This window comes from Hemibagrus wyckioides, linkage group LG20 (assembly GCF_019097595.1).
Source record: "Hemibagrus wyckioides isolate EC202008001 linkage group LG20, SWU_Hwy_1.0, whole genome shotgun sequence".
NCBI lineage: Eukaryota > Metazoa > Chordata > Actinopteri > Siluriformes > Bagridae > Hemibagrus > Hemibagrus wyckioides.
Window position 1 is genome coordinate 20,753,661 of NC_080729.1, and position 26,816 is coordinate 20,780,476.

Genomic DNA, 26,816 nt, shown 5'->3' on the forward strand with positions numbered 1-26,816 from the left:
AGTGTGTGTGTGTGAATGTGTGTGAGTGTGTATCAGTCAGTGTGTGTGTCTGTGAGTGTGTGTGTGTGTGTATCAGTCAGTGTGTGTGTGTGAATGTGTCTGAGTGTGTATCAGTCAGTGTGTGTGTGTGAGTGTGTGTGAGTGTGTATCAGTCAGTGTGTGTGTCTGTGAGTGTGTGTGTGTGTGTGTGTGTATCAGTCAGTGTGTGTGTGAGTGTGTGTGAGTGTGTATCAGTCAGTGTGTGTGTGTGAATGTGTGTGAGTGTGTATCAGTCAGTGTGTGTGTCTGTGAGTGTGTCTGTGAGTGTGTGTGTGTGTGTATCAGTCAGTGTGTGTGTGTGTGTATCAGTCAGTGTGTGTGTGTGAATGTGTCTGAGTGTGTATCAGTCAGTGTGTGTGTGTGAATGTGTGTGAGTGTGTATCAGTCAGTGTGTGTGTCTGTGAGTGTGTGTGTGTGTATCAGTCAATGTGTGTGAGTGTGTATCAGTCAGTGTGTGTGTGTGAGTGTGTGTGAGTGTGTATCAGTCAGTGTGTGTGTGTGAGTGTGTGTGAGTGTGTATCAGTCAGTGTGTGTGTCTGTGAGTGTGTGTGTGTGTGTGTGTATCAGTCAGTGTGTGTGAGTGTGTATCAGTCAGTGTGTGTGTGTGAGTGTGTCTGAGTGTGTATCAGTCAGTGTGTGTGTGTGTGTGTGTGAGTGTGTATCAGTCAGTGTGTGTGTGTGAATGTGTGTGAGTGTGTATCAGTCAGTGTGTGTGTCTGTGAGTGTGTGTGTGTGTGTGTATCAGTCAGTGTGTGTGTGTGAGTGTGTGTGAGTGTGTATCAGTCAGTGTGTGTGTGTGTGTGTGTGTGAGTGTGTATCAGTCAGTGTGTGTGTGTGAGTGTGTCTGAGTGTGTATCAGTCAGTGTGTGTGTCTGTGAGTGTGTGTGTGTGTGTATCAGTCAGAGGTGAAGCTGGAGCTGGAAGTTCTCCACATCTTCATGACAGAGGAGTTTACACTTCTTTGCAGTTTCTCAGGAATACAGTACGACAGCTGTGTATTTTATTGAGTCTGGTGAGGGAGTGAGAGTTTTAGCTCCTGTAATAGAAGTGAGAAGAGGAACGTTCCTGGATGATGTTACATTAACTGTAACTATAAATGGATAAGAAGTACAACCTGTTGTTTTTTCAAGAAATTAATTAAAAATTTTGCAGAGCTGTGGTGGTGTAAGAAGAATGAAACCTTCTGTTTTGGGAAAATAATCACCTCCAGTGTAACAGCAGCTCTTTTACTAGTCTTTTATTCTTTACACTCTTCTTCTTCTTTGATCTTTTCCCTTCAGGGGTCTCCACAGCGAATCATCTCTCTCCACCTATCCCTATCTTCTCCATCCTCAACACTTACACCCACTAGCTTCATCGCCTCATTTATTACATCCATATTCCTCCTCTTTGTCCTTCCTCTTTTCCTCCTGCCTGGCAGCTCCATGTCCAACATTCTCCTACCAATATACTCACTCTCCCTCCTCTGGACATGTCCAAACCATCTTAATCTGTCCTCCCTAACTTTGTCCCCCAAACGTCCAACATGAGCTGTCCCTCTGATGTACTCGTTCCTAATCCTGTCCAACCGTGTCCCTCCCAAAGAAACCTCAACATCTTCAGCTCTGTTACCTCCAGCTCTGACTCCTGTCTCTGCCTCAGTGATACTGTCTCTAAACCATACAGCATGGCCGGTCTCACCACTGTCCTGTATCACCTTCCCCTTGATTCTCGATGATATTTTTCTATCACACAGAACTCCTGACACCTTTCTCCACCCATTCCAACCCGCCTGCACTCGCTTCTTTACCTCTTTCCCACACTCTCCATTACTCTGGACTGTTGACCCCAAGTATTTAAACTCCTGTACCTTCTTCACCTCTTCACCCTGTAATCTTACTGTTCCACTTCCCTCCCTGTCATTCACACACATGTACTCAGTCTTACTACCACTGACTTTCATTCCTCTTCTCTCCAGCACAAACCTCCACCTCTCCATGTTTTCCTCCACCTGCTCCCTGCTCTCACTACAGATCACAATGTCATCTGCAAACATCATTGTCCAAGGAGACTCCTGTCTGACCTCCTCTGACAACTGGTCCATCACCATAGCAAACAGGAAGGGGCTCAGAGCCGATCCCTGATGCAGTCCCACCTCCACTCTGAACTCCTCTGTCTGCCCTACAGCACACCTCACCACTGTCCTGCTCCTCTCATACATGTCCTGCACCACTCTGACATACTTCTCTGTTACTCCTGACTTCCTCATACAGTACCACAGCTCTTCTCTTGGCACCCTGTCATACGCTTTCTCCAAGTCTACAAACACACAGTGCAGCTCTCTCTGACCATCCCTATACTTCTCCATCAACATTCTCACAGCAAAAATTGCATCTGTTGTGCTCTTTCTGGGCATGAAGCCATACTGCTGCTCACAAATTTCCACTACCTTTCTTAACCTAGCTTCCACTACTCTTTCCCAGAGCTTCATTGTATGGCTCATCAACTTTATCCCCCTATAGTTGCTGCAACTCTGCACATCACCCTTATTCTTAAAGATCGGCACTAATACACTTCTTCTCCATTCCTCAGGCATCTTCTCACTCTCTAAAACCCTGTTAAACAGACTAGTTAAAAATTCCACTGCCGCCTCTCCTAGACACTTCCAGACCTCCACCGGGATGTCGTCAGGACCAACTGCCTTTCCACTTTTCATCCTCTTCAAAACCTTCCTGACTTCATCCTTTCTAATCTTATCTACTTCCTGTTCCACAGAGTTCACCCCTTCTACTCTTTTTTCCCTCTCATTTTCCTCATTCATCAGCTCTTCAAAGTTCTCCTTCCATCTCCTCTGTACACTCTCCTCACTTGTGAGCACCTTTCCATCTCTATCCTTAATAACTCTAACTTGCTGCACATCCTTCCCATCTCGATCCCTCTGCCTAGCTAACCTGTACAAGTCCTTCTCTCCATCTCTAGTGTCTAACCTAGTGTACAACTCATCACACGCCTTCTGCTTGGCCTTAGACCCCTCCCTCTTCACTCTGTGCTGTAACTCCTTGTATTCCTGTCTATTCTCTTCAGTCCTGTCCATGTCCCACTTCTTCTTGTCTAACCTCTTCCTCTGAATACTATCCTGAACTTCCTCATTCCACCACCAAGTCTCCTTATCTTCTTTCCTCCTTCCAGATGACACACCCAGCACCTTTCTTCCTGTCTCCCTGATCACTTCTGCTGTAGTTTCCCAGTCATCTGGCAGCACTACCTGACCACCCAGAGCCTGCCTCAACTTCTGTCTAAATTCCTCACAACATTCCTCCTTTTTCAGCTTCCACCACTTGGTTTTCTTCTCCATCTCTATCTTTGACCTCTTCTTACAGACCATCAGATTCATCCTACACACCACCATCCTATGCTGTCTGGCTACACTCTCTCCCACTGCCACTTTACAGTCACTAATCTCTTTCAGATTGCCTCTTCTACATAGGATGTAGTCTACCTGTGTGCTCCTACCTCCACTCTTGTAGGTCACTCTATGCTCCTCCCTCTTCTGAAAATAAGTGTTAACCACAGCCATGTCCATCCTCTTAGCAAAGTCCACTACCATCTGTCCTTCAAGGTTCCTTTCCTTAACTCCAAACTTGCCCATCACCTCCTCATCACCTGTGTTCCCCTCACCAACATGTCCATTAAAATCTGCTCCTATCACCACTCTCTCCCCCGTGGGAATACTCTCTATCACCTCATCTAATTCACTCCAGAATCTCTCTTTCTCCTCTAACTCACAACCTACCTGTGGGGCATAACCACTAACAACATTCAACATCACCCCTTCAACCTCTAACTTCAGACTCATCACCCTGTCTGACACTCTCATCACCTCCAGAACATTCCTCACAAACTCCTCCTTCAGGACCACACCTACCCCATTTCTCTTACTATCCACACCATAATAAAACAGCTTGAATCCTGCTCCTATACTACGAGCCTTGCTCCCCTTCCCCCTGGTCTCCTGTACACACAGTATATCCACCTTCCTTCTCTCCATCATATCAGCCAGCTCTCTACCTTTCCCTGTCATAATACCAACATTCAGAGTTCCTATTCTCAGTCCTACACTCTTACCTTTCCTCTTCTCTCTCTGTCTACGCACTCTCCTTCCTCCTCTACTTCTTCGACCAACAGTAGCCCAATTTCCACCAGCGCCCTGTAGGTCAACGGCGCCGATGGCGGTTATTGTTAACCCGGGCCTCGACCGATCCGGTATGAAATTCAGAGTACTGACGATTCGCATGGTTAAATTTGGCAATGTTTTACACCGGATGCCCTTCCTGACACAACCCTCTCTATTTATCTGGGCTTGGGACCGGCACAGAAGTCACTGGATTGTGACCCCATGGCTAGATTAGTCTTTTATTCTTTACACTGTTAAAAAAATTTTTTTTATATTTGTTATATTTTTAAATGACATTGTATTACTGACCTTTTTTTGATTTTCAGTATCATTTTTACACGGTTTTTGTGGGGTTTTTTTTTTCATCTGTAGAGTAAATAGCACGTGGTAACGAGTAATTAAATGAATCTTCGAATCTCTGATTGACTTTGGATGAAGTTCACTAATCTGATCTCCTCTAATCAGCCAGATTTCCCATGATTCCTCAGGAAGGCATGGCGAGGCGAGCTGTACATCATCGGGGCCTGAGACGGTCCGCAAAGGGCGCCCGGTTACCATAGGGATGACGTCTCCATGGCAACGGAGGGGAGGCAGGCGGGTGAGTGGGATTAACGGAGGAGAATCGGGTAACGGAGCAACACTCACTCACGCGTGCAGGAAGCAATGGTGACACATTTCCCGCTCAGACGCCTCACCCACCCACCCACATCCTGCCGCATGTTTATGAATGAAACACACACTATTAATAGGGGCACGTGTGTGTCTGTGTGTGTGTGTGTGTGCTGATGTTAATGACATTTAGCACGGTTTAAATGTTGCTAATCTACATATTCGAGTCATGTTTAATTTGTAAAGTGCAGAAAGAGGGACAAATTTTTTTTTGTATTAGAAATAAACGTGTTTAGTTTTTGGGGATTAATTCGATGTGAGACACAAAACAGGATGAGAACACAAATATGTTGAGGATAAAAAACACATAAACAGAACATTTGTTTTTAATCCTGATTTTTTTTCTTCACAGGAAGTTCAAGGTTTTATTTATTCCGTGGCTGAGATTCGGCTCGCTGGGTCACGTGACCCAATGGCTTTATTCAAACACCTCCTCACATGGCGTCTGGGTCGTGCCACGATGCCGATATCTCGGTGTTCCTGTTCCTGAAGGTGTGTGAAAGTGAAAATGGGCTAGTCTGTAGGTTAGCGTTGTGTAACGGTGGGATAAGTGGCTCGAACAGCACACTTCATGCACTGAACCTCTCCACACTTCAGCTTTAACAGCATTAATGGTTTTTATTTCCCCTCTCACACATACGCACAGCATTCTCAAACTTTCACCAGGTTTCATGCTGCTACTGAATTTCAGATTGGCCTGGAAACTGTGTGTGGAGTTAAATCACGCTGTGGTTCTACTGAGAACAGCTGGAGCGCTCACGCTGATGCGGCTAACAGGTAATGGAAGCTTATGGCCACCAGTTTAGCCAGCCGTCACTTTATAAAAGGCTGAATCGGTGCAAATTTTATGAGATTATTTTCTCAGCACATCAGCATTTTATTCCTGTAGATCTGATGATTCAGTTGTGCAGTTCGTACCGTATGCTAGACGGTGGCTATATGCTTCATCTGCCTCGTAGCTCTGGCGTCGATCTTAAGAAGTAAACGTCAAACACGGATGGGTTTGTGGTTAAAGAGGAAATTGTGCCCATGTCATTTGGCTCTAGCTGTTATAAACACTTTATAGGCTCTTATGTAATGTTCATGAGGCTGAGTGCAAACAATTAGACTGAAATAATATTAACGTGGAGCAAACTGCAAGCGGAAAGCCTGCTAGCGGTGGAGCGGAGTGGATAATGACGAGCATTAAGTGGAGGTTGTTGAAGGCTGTGGGCGTTACTGCAGTGAGAGGAAATCAGAGGAGATTACCAAGACCTGACAGTAGCTAATTAGCCTCGTTGGACCTCAGGCAGATCATTTAGACATCCATTTCATTCTACAAACGCCCCTGAGCCGCCCCGGCCTGGCCTTTTACCCCTCGCCCGCAATGAGTCCACACACACCGAGACATCGGCTGTGAACTCAATTACCTCCAAGAGGAAGAGAGAAAAACAGCCACGGATCCATTTTACAGCTCTGACACTCTGTATGCGGTGGAGACAAGTGCAGGACGGCGAGAGGCGACTGACCCGATACCAACTGACTCCGAGTCGATTGGCCGTATGCTGAGAAAATGAAGAAACAAAGAAATAAAATAAAATCAAGGACAGAACAAAGTAAATAGTGTTGTTTTAAGTAAATAAGAAAATTAAAAATAACATAAAATGACATTTTATAATTATAGAACATTTAAAAATAAATAAATAAAAATAAACAAAAATATCAAATAAAATAATTAAGCAATTTTCTGAATATAATCCTATTTATTATATATAAATAAATATTTATTCATAATAAAATTCATTTAAAAAATAAAATTAATTGTGAATAAAATTCATTTTTTTAATTCAGAAAATCATGCTTCATTACTTTTAGGAATACATTTTATTTATTTGAAATTAATAAATTCCTAAATAAATTCCTCCAAAAATGGATATTATTAACCATACTGAGAGGTCTAGCTGATTAAGAAGGATATTTAAAAACATTTTAAACATACAACAAAAATGTAATAATAATAATGATGATAATAATAATAATAATAATAATAATAATACATGGTGGTATGATAAATGTTCAACTACTCGCTCATTTGTTGATAATTAAGGAATATATTGATTAAAAATGTATTCATTAATTAGCTAATATGAAGAAAAAAGATAAAATATCAAACAGAATAGCCATTTAGTAAAAGTATGCTCTTTAATATGCAGCTTAAGCGATAATAAAGTCATTCTAAAATGTCAGTGTGACAATAGCAGAGCTTCAGGAAGCTCGAGGCTCATGTGCTAATAATCCTGAAACAATAAGCCGAGACTGGGTAATGAGCTCAGGGCAGCTTTTATCGTTCACTGACATTTACACAAACGGCCTCCAAGCTCTGGTTTAGCTTGACTGCGTGCGCTAATTATAATGTTTTCCTGTTTTTCTTTTGCTCTGTGGATCACAGCACGTGTCAGGAACCTGCAGCGTGAGGAACAGCCTTCAATCATCCAGACGCTGCAGTCACAACCAACACTCACTCTCCTCCTTTATTCATTCAACTCTCACGTCTTTCTCCGTGTTTCATCAGTGAGCAGCAGCATGGCGTCGTATCTGTGTTGAATCACTGAAACACAGAACTTTTATTTATTTATTTTTATTCCTATGCTAACAGCAAGCAAGCGTTGCTAACTAGCATCATCTCATGACCAACACGTGATGCTAACATGAACATTATTAGCATTATTATCTGTTCAGTCAGTGTCACAGAAATGCTAGTCACAGTGTCAGTGTAATGACAGTGAGCAGCTCCATCTGCTGGTCAGAAAGGAAACTACAGACAACTACTTCCTGTGTGTTGAACTCAGTAATATTATGCCCCACAGCTATGAATGGTTTATTATTATTATTATTATTATTATTATTATTATTATTATTATTATTATTATTATTATCTCCATTTGTTAAACACTCTCCATTTTTATCCAACACCACCATCTGTCATACATCTCACCTCTAATGTGTTATGAATTATTGGCACCCTTCATGAAAAAACCCTCTAAATATTTGAAGTGTGAACTCAACAGACCTGGCAACCCGAGTCAGATGAAATCCAGCAGAATGTTGTCTGAGGACATGTTTCATTGTAAGAGATAAAACTCGAGAAATATCGGATCATCTGTAACAAACTTTTGTTAACATGATGAATACCAACATCGCTCCACTTTAAATAGTGACCGAAAAATAGTGCTGAATCTCCTAGATTTCTACATAATTATATATTTCTATTTCATTTCCTATATTTCTTATGAAGAGCATTGAGTCTTATTCTGTAACATCTAACACACCTCAGTCTCTCATCCACACACAATCCCTTTCATTTCTTTGATACTGAGACACGTTTGTGGTTCTTATTTTGTTTAAACATTTGATCTACAGCCATGTATTAACCTCCTGGCAGAGGTAAACAGTTCTGATGTCTCTTCGTTAAATGTTTACAGAGATTTTGTGAAGAAAAACAAGGCTAGGAAGGAAGTAGGACATAACAGAGATCGCTGGAGCCTCTAGTGGGTGTGTGTAGCTAGTAGTTAGCTTGAGTTCGCTTGAGTTAGCTTGTAGTTTTGCTAATCTAACATGAGACCAAAGCTAGAACAAAGCATATATGTTACATAGAGTGTAATAACCAATTTTCACACTGATTAGTGCGTTATTTATTTTATTATTTATTTTGTGTTTAACTTGTTAGCTTTAAAAGCGATATACTTATAGCTGTTACGATATGCGCAACGTTTTGTGTGTTAGTGTGAACGTAGCGTGACTACAATTAAGACATTTTTTAGATTTTGAGGAAATTTCCAATTGTTCCCTTCTTCATTGGTATTTGTGGATCCTTTACCCGACGAGCCGTTCTTCATTATTTAAAAAAAAAATTTATCACGTTTTTGACAAATGACAAATGTATTCTTTTATTAAATTCTTATTTCTTAAATGTTTCTGAGATGATATTATCATAAAGAAGAGACGTTCTAGAGGAAATACGTACACGGTAAAAGGGCCGTATAATAATTCTCTTCTGCCTTTAATTCTCCAGCTGAATGTAGACATAAAACTGGGTTGGTTAGATGTATAAAGTCAGATGTCAGGTACGTGTGTCAGATGTTCGGTCCGGACAGGAATGTGGTGTGTAAAGTATGTAATCATTAATCAGAGATAGAGAACATGATGTCAAGAAATTTCTGAACAAGGTGCTACCAAAACGTTTTTATAAATTCTTCACATGCCTCAGGTGGATAACGCTGTGAGAACGCTGTTGCTAGGCAACAAGGAAACATAAATGGTAAGCACAAACGATCTAAGATTAAGACTAGCAATCTAGCATTAATGTACTTTAATATACAGAATTACACCAGCAAAATGATCATGGAAACAAGACAGAACTTTCCGGAACAAGAACGATATTTACCTCAGATATTATTTTACCTGACTAGGAAAAGGCTCCATTCAAATAAAATGACTACTATTTAGCATCAAATGCTAATGAAACTCCCATGGATGCTGCCAAATTATTCGGGGTTTTTTTTTACTTTGCCTGTAGAATTTCTGAAGGTAGGAAATGACATCACTGCCTCTTACTAGACGCCGCAAACGCAGCATATCATACTGTAAATAGCTTTACTTGCTAGCATGCTAGCTACTAACCAGCTAAATCTTATTTTGTCTAAACCAATATCTAGGTTAACTAGCAAGCTAGCTAACTTTAGGCTAAATAATGTATTATGTAAGCCAGCAGCTAGGTTAGCTAACAATGGGCTAACTATTTTCATAGATATTTTAATACTAAGATAATTAAAGCCATTATTTTACTATAAATCGTTTAGCGTTGTTTCGCCGTTGCTTGAGCGTAACACACACAGAATGCACTTTAAAAATCCAAAAACCTGAGGTAAATCTGATCTGATAAGCGATCTTATTTCAGTTTAAAGTCTTGGCAGCAGCAGATTTCTAGGTGTTTAAGACATTAGGAAGAAGCATGTGACTGACTGCAGGATAATAAACAGCAACGTCTTGTTTCTCTCCATTTCACCGCTGAATAAATCCTGAACCGCAGCTCCGTCCCCGTGACCAGGAAACTCGATTTGTCCAATTTTCCAGTTTAGTGTAAATGAGAGAGACGGTGGAAGTGAAGCAGACGTTTCTGGAGATTTTTTTGTGTCGAATATCAGCTGAGTGAATCTCAGGGATTAGTGCATGTGTGTTAGCGTGTTAATGAGATCAGCATGGAATTCATTCTAACGCTCGCATCAGCACATAACGGACACAAGTGTGCTCCTGACCACTGTTCCGGTCATTTATTTATTTATTTAATTATTTTATAACGTCTGTGATTTGCACTTCATTGTATTTTTAGATCTAGTTTCCTGACTTGAGGGTCAACACTTATCTGTCCTCCCCCTTGTGTTAAAGTTCTATGGTTGAACTCATATTTTCACATTTATCTTTTTTTCATTAGTTTTATTTATCTTCTATCTTGTGTAGAACTCCCAGTGTTTGTAAAATAAAGATAAGTAGTTTGGAGGGTGCCAATAATTTTAGAGTTGGTTGTAGAAAGACAGGCAGATAGAACAGGCAGGGCAGGCTAATCATCATGAGGCTAATTCTTATGCTGTGTAAACGTGTAGCTGGGTTTGATAATAAGTTAGTTAGTCGATCCAAACAAGCTGCAAATTCAGGTCAGGGGGCGTGGCCTAAAGTCAGAACTACTCAAATATATGAATTAATTTTATTCACTGTGTTTAAGAAATTAAACATCTTAAACACAAATTTAGGCCACACCCCCAACTGGATGCAAGGCATCGATGGTGAACTGTGTAAGTGACACATCACATCCACTCTGTCAGACATGAAGTTATAACAATTACCTAAACATCAGCTTAGATTTCACTCAGCCTGTGTGTGTGTGTGAACTAGGATAAAGGAACAGATAATTAATTAGCTGCATTAATAATTAATATCAACACAAGAGTAGTAAGAGATGTGTACATGTGAGTGTGTGTGTGTGTATGTGTGTGTGAGAGAGAGAGAGAGAGAAATTGTTGCCCGCCCACCACGTCCGGATTTTTCTAATTCCTCTCAGATTGTTTCCCTCCTCCTGTTCTCCTGGAACCGAGCCGTAAGGCCACGCCCAGAACCAGCCGAACGAGTCGGACCTGTGACACTGCAGTCCAGCGAAACTCCCAGAGAAACGGAAAGCAATGATCAAGAGGCACTTATCATGAGCTGATATTCATCATGGTCAAGTGTTTCATTCATGAAAAGCAACGTGAAGAACACACACACACACACACACACACAGGAACTGAGTTGTAAGTGTTTTTGCATAATAATGGATGTGTATGACAAAGACCTTTGATTTGAGTGTTTCTAAGAGGAAAAGAAATGAAAGCGATCTCAGTGAGAGATGCGTCACAAACGTCACGCTGAAGCTACACTGCCATCAGAATCACCGCTGATCTCCTTCGGATCAGATCTGCAGCCGGTTTCAGTCTCACTGAACATCAGCTCCCTGTCTCACCTCACACACTGCTGTCTCCAGGGCTGACCCTGACACGCCCAGCAAAACCTCACACACTCACTGAAGCTCATCGATTATAAACCCAAAGCCGTAAACACCATCAGATAAACATCATCATCTTCAAGTCATTCATTTGGAAAAGAATCAATTTTACAACAAATTTTGTACAATTTTTAAACTTTACAGACCCAAAGTGTGACAAAAAAGACGACACGTTTAGGATTTTAAAATCTCAAATATCGAAATATAATCAGAAGTAAAAAGATATTTAGTGTTGTATAAAGTACCCAAAAGCCCCACTTGAGTAAAAGTACAGGTATTTTGTTAAAAAATGACTTGAGTAAAAGTTAAAGTCAACCATTATAATTCTACTTGAGTAAAAGTTTTAAAGTATCTGAAATAAACTGTACTTAAGTATGAAAGTAGTATTTTCATGAATGTACTCGTGTGGAAAGTAAAAGTAGAAGTAAATTAATAAAAAAAAAGCAAGACTGTAAAAATTTGGAGAATTATGAATTTTATTCTGTATTGCTTTCTTTCTTAAACTTCTCAATAAGTGCAGCACCAAAAAAATAAGACTTGCATGAAAGACAGAAGAGGCCTTTAGAACTGTATTGTAATGAAGTGTACAGTATCAGTGTTTCCATACATGTGAGCTTGTACCTAAGGCCATGTCCACTCGAACCCGGGGATTTTTAAGAAGGGAGATTTTTCTCTGTGTTTTGACCTTTCGTCCACATGCTAATGCAGTTTGAGGACGTTGAAAACGGAGCTTTTGGAAAACTCCTTCCAAAGTGAAGATTTTCCAAAACTCCGTCTTCAGTGGTGGTGTGTGGACAGGGGGAACGGAGATTCTGATGAATTGACGTCATTGTCTGTGCGCCGGTCTCCTCGATTTTCTGAGCTTTGTTTATGAAGATATTTTGTGCAATAGCAGACTTACATGAACTACTGACTGTGTTAACGTTGTTTACTGGACTTTTACATGCGTGCACACACACACAGTTACTCCCACATATTATGGTCATGAACAGAGGGCCGGAATGTAATACGGAGCTCACTGCTGCTGCATACAAAACTCCCACAACACAGCCCAGGCACACAGCGATGGCGGTTTTGGACGAGACCCGGTCGGACTTCTACATTCTACAATGAAATTTGTCAAAGGCATCGCTTTCCCACAACACGCCATTGTTGTTAAACTACTGGAACCGGTAATAAAGTTTTGTCTAGGCTTCTGATTGGCTAGGCTCCTGACAGCACTTAACAGGGCGTTTTGCGTTTTCATGTGGACAAAGATATTTTTAACACGTAGGTTGTGTGGACAGAATTTAAAAAAAATGCTCCATGTGGACATGGCCTAAAGTCATCACTGACCACTAACTTCCTTTACCGCAAATTTGGACGCAGATTTTTTTTGTAGTAAGTAACAAAAATGCCAAACAGAAAATGTATCGGAGTAAAAGTATAGAATTTGTTGCAATAAAGTAGTGAAGTAAAAGTAAAAGTTGACAGAAATATAAAAACTCAAGTAAAGTACAAAAACTCTCAAAAAATACTTAAGTACTGTAATGAAGTCATTTTACTGTGTTACATTACACCACTGGATATTTATATTTTCTTTTTTTAAAACTGTATGTTGAATTGTAATTGCAGACCATTAAAAATCCAGCATTCAAATGAAAAAAAAATAGGATAAAGACATGAACAGGGCTTTTAAAACTCAAATATTGATTGTAAAGATAAATAAATAGAACACACATGATAAAACATAATAAAAAATTATATCACAAAAACTCAAGACTAAAAGCCGAAATTTCTATGGAAAAAAAGATCAAAATTACAAATTAAAAGTTTAAAAATAATTCTACTGAAAAGTCAATAAAAAGTGTATAGTATGTAGTGTGTAGTATGTAGTGTATAGTGTGTAGTGTATAGTATGTAGTGTATAGTGTGTAGTATGTAGTGTATAGTATGTAGTGTGTAGTGTATAGTGTGTAGTGTATAGTATGTAGTGTGTAGTATGTAGTGTATAGTGTATAGTGTGTAGTGTATAGTGTGTAGTGTGTAGTATGTAGTGTATAGTGTGTAGTGTATAGTATGTAGTGTGTAGTGTATAGTGTGTAGTGTATAGTATGTAGTGTGTAGTATGTAGTGTATAGTGTATAGTGTGTAGTGTATAGTGTGTAGTGTGTAGTATGTAGTGTATAGTGTGTAGTGTATAGTGTGTAGTGTATAGTGTGTAGTGTATAGTATGTAGTGTATAGTATGTAGTGTATAGTGTGTAGTGTATAGTATGTAGTGTATAGTGTGTAGTATGTAGTGTATAGTATGTAGTGTGTAGTGTATAGTGTGTAGTGTATAGTATGTAGTGTGTAGTATGTAGTGTATAGTGTGTAGTATGTAGTGTGTAGTATGTAGTGTATAGTGTGTAGTGTATAGTGTGTAGTATGTAGTGTGTAGTATGTAGTGTATAGTGTGTAGTATGTAGTGTATAGTGTGTAGTATGTAGTGTATAGTATGTAGTGTATAGTGTGTAGTATGTAGTGTATAGTGTGTAGTGTGTAGTATGTAGTGTATAGTGTGTAGTGTATAGTATGTAGTGTGTAGTATGTAGTGTATAGTGTGTAGTGTATAGTATGTAGTGTGTAGTATGTAGTGTATAGTGTGTAGTATGTAGTGTATAGTGTGTAGTATGTAGTGTATAGTATGTAGTGTATAGTGTATAGTATATAGTGTATAGTGTGTAGTGTGTAGTATGTAGTGTATAGTGTGTAGTGTATAGTATGTAGTGTGTAGTGTATAGTATGTAGTGTGTAGTGTATAGTGTGTAGTGTATAGTGTGTAGTATGTAGTGTATAGTATGTAGTGTATAGTGTGTAGTGTATAGTGTGTAGTATGTAGTGTATAGTATGTAGTGTGTAGTGTATAGTGTGTAGTGTATAGTGTGTAGTATGTAGTGTATAGTATGTAGTGTGTAGTGTGTAGTATGTAGTGTATAGTGTGTAGTATGTAGTGTATAGTATGTAGTGTGTAGTGTATAGTGTGTAGTGTGTAGTGTATAGTGTGTAGTGTATAGTGTGTAGTATGTAGTGTATAGTATGTAGTGTATAGTGTGTAGTATGTAGTGTATAGTGTGTAGTGTGTAGTATGTAGTGTGTAGTGTATAGTATGTAGTGTGTAGTGTATAGTGTGTAGTGTATAGTGTGTAGTATGTAGTGTATAGTATGTAGTGTATAGTGTGTAGTGTATAGTGTGTAGTGTGTAGTGTATAGTGTGTAGTGTATAGTGTGTAGTATGTAGTGTATAGTATGTAGTGTATAGTATGTAGTGTGTAGTATGTAGTGTATAGTGTGTAGTATGTAGTGTATAGTATGTAGTGTGTAGTGTATAGTGTGTAGTATGTAGTGTATAGTGTGTAGTATGTAGTGTATAGTATGTAGTGTATAGTGTGTAGTGTGTAGTATGTAGTGTATAGTATGTAGTGTATAGTGTGTAGTGTGTAGTATGTAGTGTATAGTGTGTAGTATGTAGTGTGTAGTGTATAGTGTGTAGTGTATAGTGTGTAGTGTATAGTGTATAGTGTGTGGTGTATAGTGTGTAGTGTATAGTGTGTGGTGTATAGTGTGTAGTGTATAGTGTGTAGTCTATAGTGTGTGGTGTATAGTGTGTAGTGTATAGTGTGTGGTGTATAGTGTGTAGTGTATAGTGTGTAGTGTATAGTGTGTGGTGTGTAGTGTATACTGTGTAGAGTATAGTGTTTAGTGTTTAGTGTATATTGTGTAGTGTATAGTGTGTAGTCTATAGTGTGTGGTGTATAGTGTGTAGTGTATAGTGTATAGTGTGTGGTGTGTAGAGTATAGTGTGTAGAGTATAGTGTATAGTGTGTAGTATGTAGTGTATAGTATGTAGTGTATAGTGTGTAGTGTGTAGTATGTAGTGTATAGTGTGTAGTATGTAGTGTGTAGTGTATAGTGTGTAGTGTATAGTATGTAGTGTATAGTGTGTAGTGTATAGTATGTAGTGTATAGTGTGTAGTATGTAGTGTATAGTATGTAGTGTATAGTGTGTAGTGTATAGTATGTAGTGTATAGTGTGTAGTATGTAGTGTATAGTATGTAGTGTATAGTGTGTAGTGTATAGTATGTAGTGTATAGTGTGTAGTGTATAGTATGTAGTGTGTAGTATGTAGTGTATAGTGTGTAGTATGTAGTGTATAGTATGTAGTGTGTAGTGTATAGTGTGTAGTGTATAGTGTGTAGTATGTAGTGTATAGTATGTAGTGTATAGTGTGTAGTGTGTAGTATGTAGTGTATAGTGTGTAGTATGTAGTGTGTAGTGTATAGTGTGTAGTGTGTAGTATGTAGTGTATAGTGTGTAGTATGTAGTGTATAGTGTGTAGTGTGTAGTATGTAGTGTATAGTGTGTAGTATGTAGTGTATAGTATGTAGTGTGTAGTGTATAGTATGTAGTGTGTAGTATGTAGTGTATAGTGTGTAGTGTATAGTATGTAGTGTGTAGTATGTAGTGTATAGTATGTAGTGTATAGTGTGTAGTATGTAGTGTATAGTGTGTAGTGTATAGTATGTAGTGTGTAGTATGTAGTGTATAGTGTGTAGTATGTAGTGTATAGTATGTAGTGTATAGTGTGTAGTATGTAGTGTATAGTGTGTAGTGTATAGTATGTAGTGTGTAGTATGTAGTGTATATTGTGTAGTATGTAGTGTATAGTATGTAGTGTGTAGTATGTAGTGTATAGTGTGTAGTGTATAGTATGTAGTGTGTAGTATGTAGTGTATAGTGTGTAGTATGTAGTGTATAGTATGTAGTGTATAGTGTGTAGTATGTAGTGTGTAGTGTGTAGTATGTAGTGTATAGTATGTAGTGTATAGTGTGTAGTGTATAGTGTGTAGTGTATAATGTGTAGTGTATACTATGTAGTGTATAGTATGTAGTGTATAGTGTGTAGTGTATAGTATGTAGTGTATAGTATGTAATGTATACTGTGTAGTGTATAGTATGTAGTGTATAGTATGTAGTGTATAATGTGTAGTGTATAGTATGTAGTGTATAGTGTGTAGTGTGTATTGTATAGTGTGTAGTGTATACTATGTAGTGTATAGTATGTAGTGTATAGTGTGTAGTGTATAGTATGTAGTGTATAGTATGTAGTGTATAATGTGTAGTGTATAGTGTGTATTGTATAGTGTGTAGTGTATACTATGTAGTGTATAGTGTGTAGTGTATAGTATATAGTGTATAGTGTGTAGTGTATACTATGTAGTGTATAGTGTGTAGTGTATAGTATATAGTGTATAGTGTGTAGTGTATAGTGTGTAGTGTATAGTGTGTAGTGTATAGTATGTAGTGTATAGTATATAGTGTATAGTATGTAGTGTATAGTGTGTAGTGTATACTATGTAGTGTATAGTGTGTAGTGTATAGTATATAGTGTATAGTGTGTAGTGTATAGTATGTAGTGTATAGTGTGTAGTGTATAGTATATAGTGTATAGTGTGTAGTGTATAGTATGTAGTGTATAGTGTGTAGTGTATAGTATGTAGTGTATAGTGTGTAATGTATAGTATATAGTGTGTAGTGTATAGTGTGTAGTGTATAGTATGTAGTGTATAGTATATAGTGTATAGTGTGTAGTGTATAGTGTGTAGTGTATAGTATGTAGTGTATAGTGTGTAGTGTATAGTATGTAGTGTATAGTGTGTAGTGTATAGTATGTAGTGTATAGTGTGTAGTGTATAGTATATAGTGTATAGTGTGTAGTGTATAGTGTGTTGTGTATAGTATATAGTGTATAGTGTGTAGTGTATACTATGTAGTGTATAGTGTGTAGTGTATAGTGTGTAGTGTATAGTGTGTAGTGTATAGTATGTAGTGTATAGTGTGTAGTGTATAGTATGTAGTGTATAGTGTGTAGTGTATAGTGTGTAGTGTATAGTGTGTAGTGTATAGTGTGTAGTGTATAGTATATAGTGTATAGTGTGTAGTGTATAGTGTGTAGTGTATAGTGTGTAGTGTATAGTATATAGTGTATAGTGTGTAGTGTATAGTATGTAGTGTATAGTATATAGTGTATAATGTGTAGTGTATAGTGTGTAGTGTATAGTATATAGTGTATAGTGTGTAGTGTATAGTATGTAGTGTATAGTATATAGTGTATAGTGTGTAGTGTATAGTGTGTAGTGTATAGTATGTAGTGTATAGTGTGTAGTGTATAGTGTGTTGTGTATAGTATGTAGTGTATAGTGTGTAATGTATAGTATATAGTGTGTAGTGTATAGTGTGTAGTGTATAGTATGTAGTGTATAGTGTGTAGTGTATAGTATATAGTGTATAGTGTGTAGTGTATACTATGTAGTGTATAGTGTGTAGTGTATAGTATATAGTGTATAGTGTGTATAATGTATAATCTTTTTGTTGTTGATCATGTTTCACTTCTAAAGCAGACTGTTACAGCAAACTAAAAAGCTGTGTGTGTGCGTGTGTGTGTTTTGTGGCTTGAACAATACAGCTTTTCATTATCACACACACACACACACACACACACATCATCCCTCCCTTGAATATCTCACCCACTTCTTCAGCATAGCAGAAGCAGAGCAGTGCTGAAGATCAGGCATTCTCTCAGCAGCCAATAGGAAGCCTGGATTTGGTTGCAGTGGGTGTGGCTAGGGCAGGGTGTGGTTGAAAGGAGCAGGTGGGCGGGGTTTCTATGTGTGCTAACTTTTACTCTCAGTTAAATTGAGAGCTGAGATTCCCATTCACTCCTGGTCTGTCACTGCTAACAAACACACCTTGATTTGTTTTTCCTCGTGCTGCTGGAAAACTGGAGTGTAAATGAAGACCAACAGGACTGAAGCTCAGAAACTGCCACATTTCCTCTGACTTTAGTTTGGAGTAGGCTCAGATTTGGAGGATATTTGGGCAAGTGTTTGGGACATTGGGCCTGAGGTGTGAAGTAAAAGGTGAGCTGAGAAGAAAGTTACTTACATACCTCACTGATGAACATTTTAACTTTAATTTCATCTTCATTTCTACATGTGCCCTCTTTCTTCCTCTTAAACTCAGAGAGAGAGAGAGAGATACAAAAACAAGAAACTAAACATCGTCTATCCTCATATTTACACTTTTATCTGATTATAAACTGTCTGCGGCTCTATCTGTCTTTTCATCACTCGCTCCTGTCCTCCTATACCTGTGCGACTCGCTCGGCTCCTCTTCACCTCACCTGTCTGACTGGCTTTACTCATTTAGTCATACAGGTTCATGCTAAAGGGGAAAGAAAACACAGCTGTAATTATTCCTGTCTTGTAGTTTTAAATAGAAATTGTGTGATATTTCTGTGACCTGGTGTCTGCAGGCTTGTTTTTGTCAGGACAGGAAGTGAAGCTGTGAAATTTTACAGCAACTTTGATGGATTTTATTCCTGAATTCAGAAAATCCGAGGAAATACTGGACCAGGATCTTGATTTGTAAATACTCTATTTTGTTAGACCTGACGTGACTGATCAATTCATAAGAAGAACAATTGGTCAATTTATTTAGAAACAGGAGAGCTGTTTGTGTCAGGACAGGAAAATGAATCAAACTGGTATATATTTAGATAATTCAACTTTAATATCAATTAATGTTTGAAATTGAAGTAAGCTTTAACAGTGAATCAAAAACCTGCTCTTTCTTTTAAAGATTAGTTTTTAAAACAGAAAGTTTTATTCAGAAACTTTGACATGTCTGAAAGCTTTCACTTGTTTCCGTCAGGGCAGTAAAGGGCGTGACACGGCTGTACAGACATTACTCACTGCCTCACTATTTCACTATTCAAGCCTCAGTAATGATTAAAGATGCTTTACACTTTATTATTAATTCCTTGTCTGACTTAAGACTAAGCAGTAACACCATTTTAATGCACTTTAATATTATTTTTGTGGCATTTTTATGAAACAGAGCTGAGCGTTTATCAGCTGCAGTAATGATGTACTCTGAGGTAAAATAATGTCATCGTTCCTGTTTTTTAGCTTTATATTGCAATTTTTTAGTCAGGAATAAACCTTTAGCGCTGGAGTGTGATGTGGGATAGGGTTTTGTTTATTTGTTTTTCCTTTTTTCACTCAGGACAGGACCAGGAGTGACCCCATCACAGGACACACCACAGGCAGTGAAACTGAACAACGATGATATAGAGCATTTTAATAAAGCTTTAACTTTTTTTAGGTTCGTGTGAGGAACTCTGAAAAGGCTTGATTTGGAGTAGAGACATTGTTTTGTGTTTTTTTTTTTACGTTATGGACAAAGATAAAGGACGTACACATTTGTTAAAGTTGTTTGATCTGCTCCGCATGAATGGATTTTGTTTCTGTCAGGATGGGAATTAAAGTGACACTGAGAGCATTTATCAATACGGACATTTTAGCACGCGTTACTAAAAGTTCTGAATTTGCACTTGATGAAGTCTGAGAGAAAACATCCCTCACAGTGCCGCGTATTTGCCATTCTGCATCTTTCTAGAAATTTCCTCAGTATTTCTCTGGCTGATCTGAAGAGACGCAACACCGACAAACCCAACACCACCAACTACCAAACCCAACTAATCCCAATTTCATGCTAAATTAAAATACAATGCCCTGTAAAAAGAAACCATATCTTTTAAGAACCATTAAAGAACCCTTAACTTTTCTTGGAACCCTGTAGGAGCTCTTGAGGAACCCTTTCTATCTAAGAGTGAGTATTATCTGTTCAGTCTGTGGCGCAAACTCCAAATTATTACTCATTTTTTCTTCATAACATCTAGAACTGGTGTTTACTAGCCATAGAAAAGGTTCTTCCAAAGTTCTTCAGAATTGGGCTAGTCTGATACACAACCAGTCTGATGTAGGGTTCTAAAAAGAACCTTTAAAGGACAAGGAACTCTTCAGATTGTAGTATAGCACTCCTGAAAACGATCTAGATATATATTGGATGTTCATTGAAGATTTATCTTTCAGTCCAGCAGAGGAACCGTGGTGAGAAATATCTGATCTCAGGTTTGTTGAGCTTCCTGAGAAGAACCTGGTGCCTGTGATGTTCTGTTCCTTCAGTGTTCTCTGTGGTCCTGTGTCATGATGTGTGTGTATTTAGCTGATCACGCTGACTCGTTGAGCAGGTCATGGTGCTGAAGGCTGACATCATGCCATCTCACTCACCAGCTCAGGAATGGTGTTTAATGCGTCACGCTCCGGTTTATGAGCCGCTGTGCCGGTTTTCTCCAGGGCCGTTTGCTGCTGCATATTTGCCTTTGCAAATTTTTCTGGAAAGCTGGTATTTAAAGTGACGTGACGGAGCGCACCGCATCACAGTTCTGTCGCACGGATCAGCTCCAGTGCTCGCGGGCTGCTGTTTGTTCTGCTCACCTGGACAGGTGCTTCCTGTTTGCTTTTATAGCTCGTTCCTCGCCGTTGTTGACTTGTGAGCGGTGTGTGTGTGTTAGCGCTGCTCGTTTCTGAAGCTGCCTGATGTCCCGTTTTTCACGCTTTTTCTTCTGTTTTGTTTTTAGTTTACAGAACGGCTGAAGTGACGCAGGAAGGATGATACAGGAAGTGTTTTCAAATATCATGAGGTTCTATGACTACCTCCTCAAGAGAACAGGTGAGTATACTCTGAGAGAAAAACACACACACTCTGTGAGGTCACAGGTCAGAATTTAAATTACAGTGGTACTGTATATGAGATATATAAGGTACAGTGTAGTGGAAAATATTCAACAGTTTAGTAATCTAGGAGGAGGAGGATGATGAAGATGTTGATGTTAATGTTAAAATGATGCATTTGTGGTTAAGTATTGCTGAAATGCAATGTTATGGATGTTAAAATGTTTTTGATAGCATCGAGTACATCCTGGAGCGTGGAACATGGTTATAATATAGAATCCTGTATAAGAGGGATGTGGTAGCTGAGTGGTGAAGGTGTGGGACTCTACTGATAAGAAGGTTGTGAGTTCGGATCCCAGGTCCACCAAACTGCCACTGCTGGGCCCTTGATCAAGGCTCTTAACCCTCAACTGCTCAGGTGTATAAACTGAGATGAATTGTGAGTCACTCTGGATAAGGGTGTCTGCTAAATGGTGGAAAAGTAAAGGTAATCCTGCCCACCAGTTATTTTGATTGGCTGTTTGACTCCTGGCTGTTCTGCCATTGGATGTTACTGATCTGAGGATGTGATTATTAGCATAATATAATTAAACCTTTTGAATTTTTTAAGTGCTTTCCAGACCTTGATGTTTCAAAATCGCTGAGATATCTAACTACATCTGCGTATCGTTACCTCGCTGGGAACTCGCTAAGCTGATGTGTATTCACTAGCTTCATTCCCAGCTGGATTTGTAAAGGAGTGTAATATAACTTCTTTAATAAAGTAACTGGGAAACTTTTGTATACCATGATGCATCACTCACTGGTGACATCATCATGCTTTAACCAATCAGACTCTGCCCCAAAGCCATATGACGCCTATCATAAAGACACTAATAAATAGGCATGATTCGATTAATTAGAATGACTTAAAGGTATTGATGTATTTTGCTTAAAAGGCAGAAAAAACTGTCTTATCATCCAGAGAACTGGTCAGTGGTCAGTTCAGCTGTTTGTGTGTTAATGATTTGCTGAAATGTTATAGTTAACATAAACATAAACCATCTTTATTCTGTGCTCAGATGCACGAGTGCGGGATTACCCTCTGATGCAGAGTCCGATCCAGATGACCCTCATCCTAGTGAGTTACGTGGTCCTGGTTCTGTACGTGGGGCCACGCTACATGGCCAACCGCAAACCCTACCACCTCAAAGTCCCCATGGTCATTTACAACTTCTGCATGGTGTTCTTCAACGCCTACATCGTTTACGAGGTGGGAAACGCCGCTTTTCTTCACACCTCTCCTTTTTTGGCTTTCCTAAATTCCTTCCTTTCCAAAATAAATAAATCAGCTTGCAAATTACATTCACTTCTGTTCAGTCCTGGCCTTAAAGATGGAAATGACCATCTTCAGACACAGGACTTTGCATAAAAAATATTAGTGTCGCCTAAAAAACTTTAGGTCTAGTAAGGACAAAAGACATGAGCCAATCAGATACATGAAGTCTGATCCAGTGTGATTATCTGATAAGTCTGATCCGGTCTGATCTCAATTCAAACCCATTGTTTAATCTTTATAACTCTGACTTTGCTAATAACTAGCACTCTCTCAAAAAGTGTAGAATTTTGTCCGTGTTCTCTATAGAACAGTTCAGTAGAGTTTTTCTAGCAGAAGTTAAACCTTTTTTTAGAACTTTTAATCCATTGAGTATCCAGTCATCCCTAAAGAACCCTAGAAGAACCTGTTCTCTGAGAGCTCACCTGCTAGCAAACCAGTTGAGCTAAAGTGCTGAACTCCTGACAGCTTCTTGGAATTATGAAGCAAATAATGCTCTAATTTCACACTTAAAAATGAACTGTAATAAAGTTTAATATTAATTAATTTGTTTATTTATCATCCGGTCCACAAACATGTGAAGGATTGTTAATGTCTCCAATTGGGTCATTTCCTAAAAGCAAGATTAGGCCTGTATGTGAATTAACCTGTCCAGGTGACGTCGTGAATTCCACAGATATCTTCCTGCAATTAGGTGATGACATCATCGCTCTCGGAACGAGGTGAAATGCTGCCGTGTGAACCCTGTGTAACCTGAACGAAGGAGCAGAAAGATCTCCGGAGTGTTCGGCTTCATTTACATTTTTATTCCTTGTTGTTCGTTTCAGTTCATGATGTCCGGCTGGGCGACGACGTTCACGTGGAGGTGTGACCTCATCGACATCTCCACTAGCCCACAGACTCTCAGGGTAAACACCAGCATCCGCTCGCTCCTCATCAGATCACTTAACCTACATCTGCTGGGGCCGGAGTGAGAGCTCCTGTAGTTTCATGAACGTTCCAGATCATCTAACGGAACTATAAATGGATAAAAGTACCACATTTTGCTCTTTAATAAATTGTAGTTACTGTGGTAACGGTGACTCCACCCCCTCCCTCGGTGTTCTACTCTTCTGTCTTGTGGACTGACGAGTGTGAGATTTCAGCTGGATGTTTCATGTTTGTTTTTTCCTCCACAGATGATTCGAGTGGCCTGGTTGTTCTATTTTTCAAAATATGTGGAACTTCTCGACACTGTAAGCACTTCTCCTGTCTGTTAATGTGGTGGCGTGTGTTTTTCTCTCTTCTGTACATTTTTCCCCTCATATATCATGAAGATAATCCGTAATCCTGAATATTCATGACACCATTTCTTTATTCTTTATTCTGTGTGTCTGTCTGTGTGTGTGTGTGTCTGTCTGTGTGTGTGTCTGTCTGTGTGTGTGTGTGTCTGTCTGTGTGTGTGTGTGTCTGTCTGTGTGTGTGTGTGTCTGTCTGTGTGTGTGTCTGTCTGTCTGTCTGTGTGTGTGTCTGTCTGTGTGTGTGTGTGTGTCTGTCTGTGTGTGTGTGTCTGTCTGTCTGTGTGTGTCTGTCTGTCTGTCTGTCTGTGTGTGTCTGTCTGTCTGTCTGTGTGTGTCTGTGTGTGTGTGTGTCTGTCTGTGTGTGTGTCTGTCTGTCTGTCTGTCTGTCTGTCTGTCTGTCTGTGTCTGTCTGTGTGTGTCTGTCTGTGTGTCTGTCTGTCTGTGTGTCTGTCTGTCTGTGTGTCTGTGTGTGTGTGTGTGTGTGTCTGTCTGTGTGTGTTTTGTCCTGCAGGTTTTCTTTGTGTTGAGGAAGAAACACAGTCAGGTGACGTTCCTGCACATCTTTCACCACTCAGTGCTGCCCTGGAGCTGGTGGTGGGGCATCACTCTCGCCCCGGGTGAGTCTTCTCGTCTCTCAGTACTTTGGCTTTTTAACCTTGATGGAGGACAAACAAATGGGAGTTTCTGTTTTTTTTTTTTTAAAAATGCACTCGTTGCCTTAATAAAAAATTCTTCCTCTCATCTTTTTTTTCCTTTGCTCCTTCTCCTCCATTTTCAATCAGAGCTTGATGTAAGGGGTTTATTTGAATCGGATAAAAGGGTTCTGATCTGTTTTTAATGAGTTAACGGGACGAAGATCCTTCCCACATTTTAATCTTTTTAGTTGTCAGCATTCAGAACTCAGCTTAATCTACGTCTAAAACTGTGTAGACACGGACACTCCTCGGAGTGGAATAACAGTTTTTCTCTGGTTCTTGCGATCAGCCACAAAAAGTCCTAAGAGGCTGATGTTCTAAATGATTCTTGTTCCATCCCTGGATCTTTTCTCCCTCAGACTTGTTGCACTGTGGATCTGCTCTCACAGAAATCCAACAAGTTGATTTCTACCTACTCTTTATAAGAAGTTGATCTCCACTCCTCCTCAGCCCCTGGGGTTGGTGGAAGTCCGGTCTCAGGGTTTGTCTTTACCGGACAGTGAATTTGATTGGGATCGTATTTTACATGTAGAAATGTTCTCCATCGCTTCATTCGTTATTATTTTACACGTAGATTTGATCAAACTCTCCACTGCACATCTCAAATGAAACTTCTGCTGATGATCAGGCATCCTAATCCTCCTCAGATTACCTTTTCCTCCTCCTGGGTCCTGCCTCAGTCTTCCTCAGTCAGGCATGGCGGAACACCGCAGCAGATCCTGGTATCTTCTCTATTAGAAAGAGATGTTTGTTTTTCCATGGTGTTTGTGCAGGGAGATGATCTACTCTTTCACTCTGCTCAAAAGATTTCACGTCGATCCTGCTCCTTCCCTGAAGTCCGCCTTTTTCTGATGGTCTGATGGTCATGTAACCACCCGCTGGGGAAATTTAGCCTAATGGTTGATGGTTTAATTCAGTGGATTTTAGGGTTATTTTCTGTTCACTTGGTTGGTTTTTATGATAAAAATCTTAAATAAAAAGATACTCAAAGCATGCTCACCCTTGAAGCAATGAAGCAAGTTTTAGGATAAATGTTTTTAATATTTAAAGTTAAAAAAGGTTTGTATTGACCTTTTTGGATGAGATGTAACTCTTCTCTGAGCTTTCGTACCCTCATCCTTGGCCTGATTCATCAGACTCCAATCCTCGTCCATTAAAAACCAGCAGGACTTGATGCTGTTTGGATCAGTTCCTAAATCGAAACGGTTCATCTGCTGAATACAATAAAGACATGTCAGGTTTCAGGTGTTTGAGGTATGAATGCAGAGGAGGAGGAATGAACTCTCATCTACGTACTATAATGAATGAACCGCTCATTTGCTTATAGAAATGAATCCCGGTGTGTTTACTGAAATCACTTTGTATCCCTCGATTTGTTGACGCTTTCTAACTCCGCCCCTCTGTTTCTGAACGCTAGCTGGGGGAATGGGTTCCTTCCACGCCATGGTGAACGCGACGGTCCACGTCATCATGTACACCTACTACGGCCTCGCTGCAGCCGGACCGCACTTTCAGAAGTACCTTTGGTGGAAGAAGTACATGACCGCTATCCAGCTGGTTAGTCACCTTCACTTTATCTCTGACCGTTACACGGTGCTGACGCTGGACGCTAGACTCCTTCCATACATGAACGTGTCCTTACTGAAAACCTCACCATGTTGTTAAAATAATGAGCTAAGAAGATCTGTCGAAGATCTGGTTTCAGTTCTGGTTCCTGATACTGTTTTGTTTCCACAGACTCAGTTCATCGTGGTGTCGGTCCACATCTCTCAGTATTACTTCATTAAAGACTGCGAATACCAGGTGCCCATATTTATCCACCTCATCTGGATGTACGGCATGTTCTTCTTTGTTCTCTTCTCCAACTTCTGGATCCAGGCTTATGTCAAGGGTAAGCGGCTCCCCGTCAGCAGCGAAGACAAACCCAAGCAGAATGGCTACACTAACGGCACCGAGACGGCCATATTGGCTAACGGCACACACCCGGAGAACCGCACCGTGCACTACACAAACGGGTTCGCTGTGAACGGGAAGGTCAAGGAGGTATAAAGGAAAAGGAGGAGGAGGAAAACACGATGAGGGCTAGCATGAGCACAGCTAGCGTGAAGGACTTGGTAAGAATGATGGAAGATGATGAGAAGGTTCCTGGGTTTGTGGATGTATGTGAGATCACATGGGAGATGAGGCACACGTCTGTTCACCTGCTTTTTTTGTTGTATTTATTTGTCCATGGTGCATGAAAAGATGTTCAGCTTTACAGATGTCACGCTGACTTTTGCGTCATTAGCACACGATTCTCCCAGTTTCTACACACACACACACACAGTGCATCTGAATCAACTGTAAATAAATATTTGTGCAAAGTTAGGTGGTACAGATGCAATGTTTTTTGTGTATAAAAAAAAATAAACTTTTATATTAAACACTGATTAAATATTCATGTGAGGCCTGCAGTTTTGAGCTCCAGTGATCTGATCTTTGACCTAGAATAA

At 39.6% G+C, this 26,816-nt stretch overlaps 1 protein-coding gene across 3 annotated transcripts; it reads left to right on the forward strand.

Annotated features, from left to right (window-relative positions):
• Positions 1–12,471: 12,471 nt before the first annotated feature.
• elovl1a (ELOVL fatty acid elongase 1a) lies at positions 12,472–26,758 on the forward strand. 3 transcript variants are annotated; one of them, XM_058418737.1, is made up of 9 exons: positions 18,155–18,376; positions 19,524–20,805; positions 20,941–21,032; positions 22,096–22,286; positions 23,177–23,257; positions 23,528–23,584; positions 24,141–24,246; positions 25,742–25,881; positions 26,062–26,758. In XM_058418737.1, the coding sequence occupies exons 3-9, from the start codon at positions 20,972–20,974 to the stop codon at positions 26,371–26,373; spliced, it is 948 nt and encodes a 315-aa protein (XP_058274720.1). In that variant the 5' UTR covers positions 18,155–18,376; positions 19,524–20,805; positions 20,941–20,971; the 3' UTR covers positions 26,374–26,758. The 3 variants fall into 3 exon arrangements, with proteins under 3 accessions (XP_058274721.1, XP_058274720.1, XP_058274719.1); XM_058418738.1 differs by lacking the exons at positions 18,155–18,376; positions 19,524–20,805 and adding an exon at positions 12,472–12,607; XM_058418736.1 differs by lacking the exon at positions 19,524–20,805 and having other exon boundaries at positions 18,156–18,376.
• The last annotated feature ends 58 nt before the right edge of the window (positions 26,759–26,816 follow it).

Bases quoted from the DNA above. Each gene is read 5' to 3' on its own strand.
- elovl1a (XM_058418738.1), top strand. From the start codon at position 20,972: ATGATACAGGAAGTGTTTTCAAATATCATGAGGTTCTATGACTACCTC. The intron at 24,247-25,741 runs GTGAGTCTTCTC...TCTGAACGCTAG, and splicing joins GGGCATCACTCTCGCCCCGG to CTGGGGGAATGGGTTCCTTC. The intron at 25,882-26,061 runs GTTAGTCACCTT...TTGTTTCCACAG, and splicing joins ACATGACCGCTATCCAGCTG to ACTCAGTTCATCGTGGTGTC.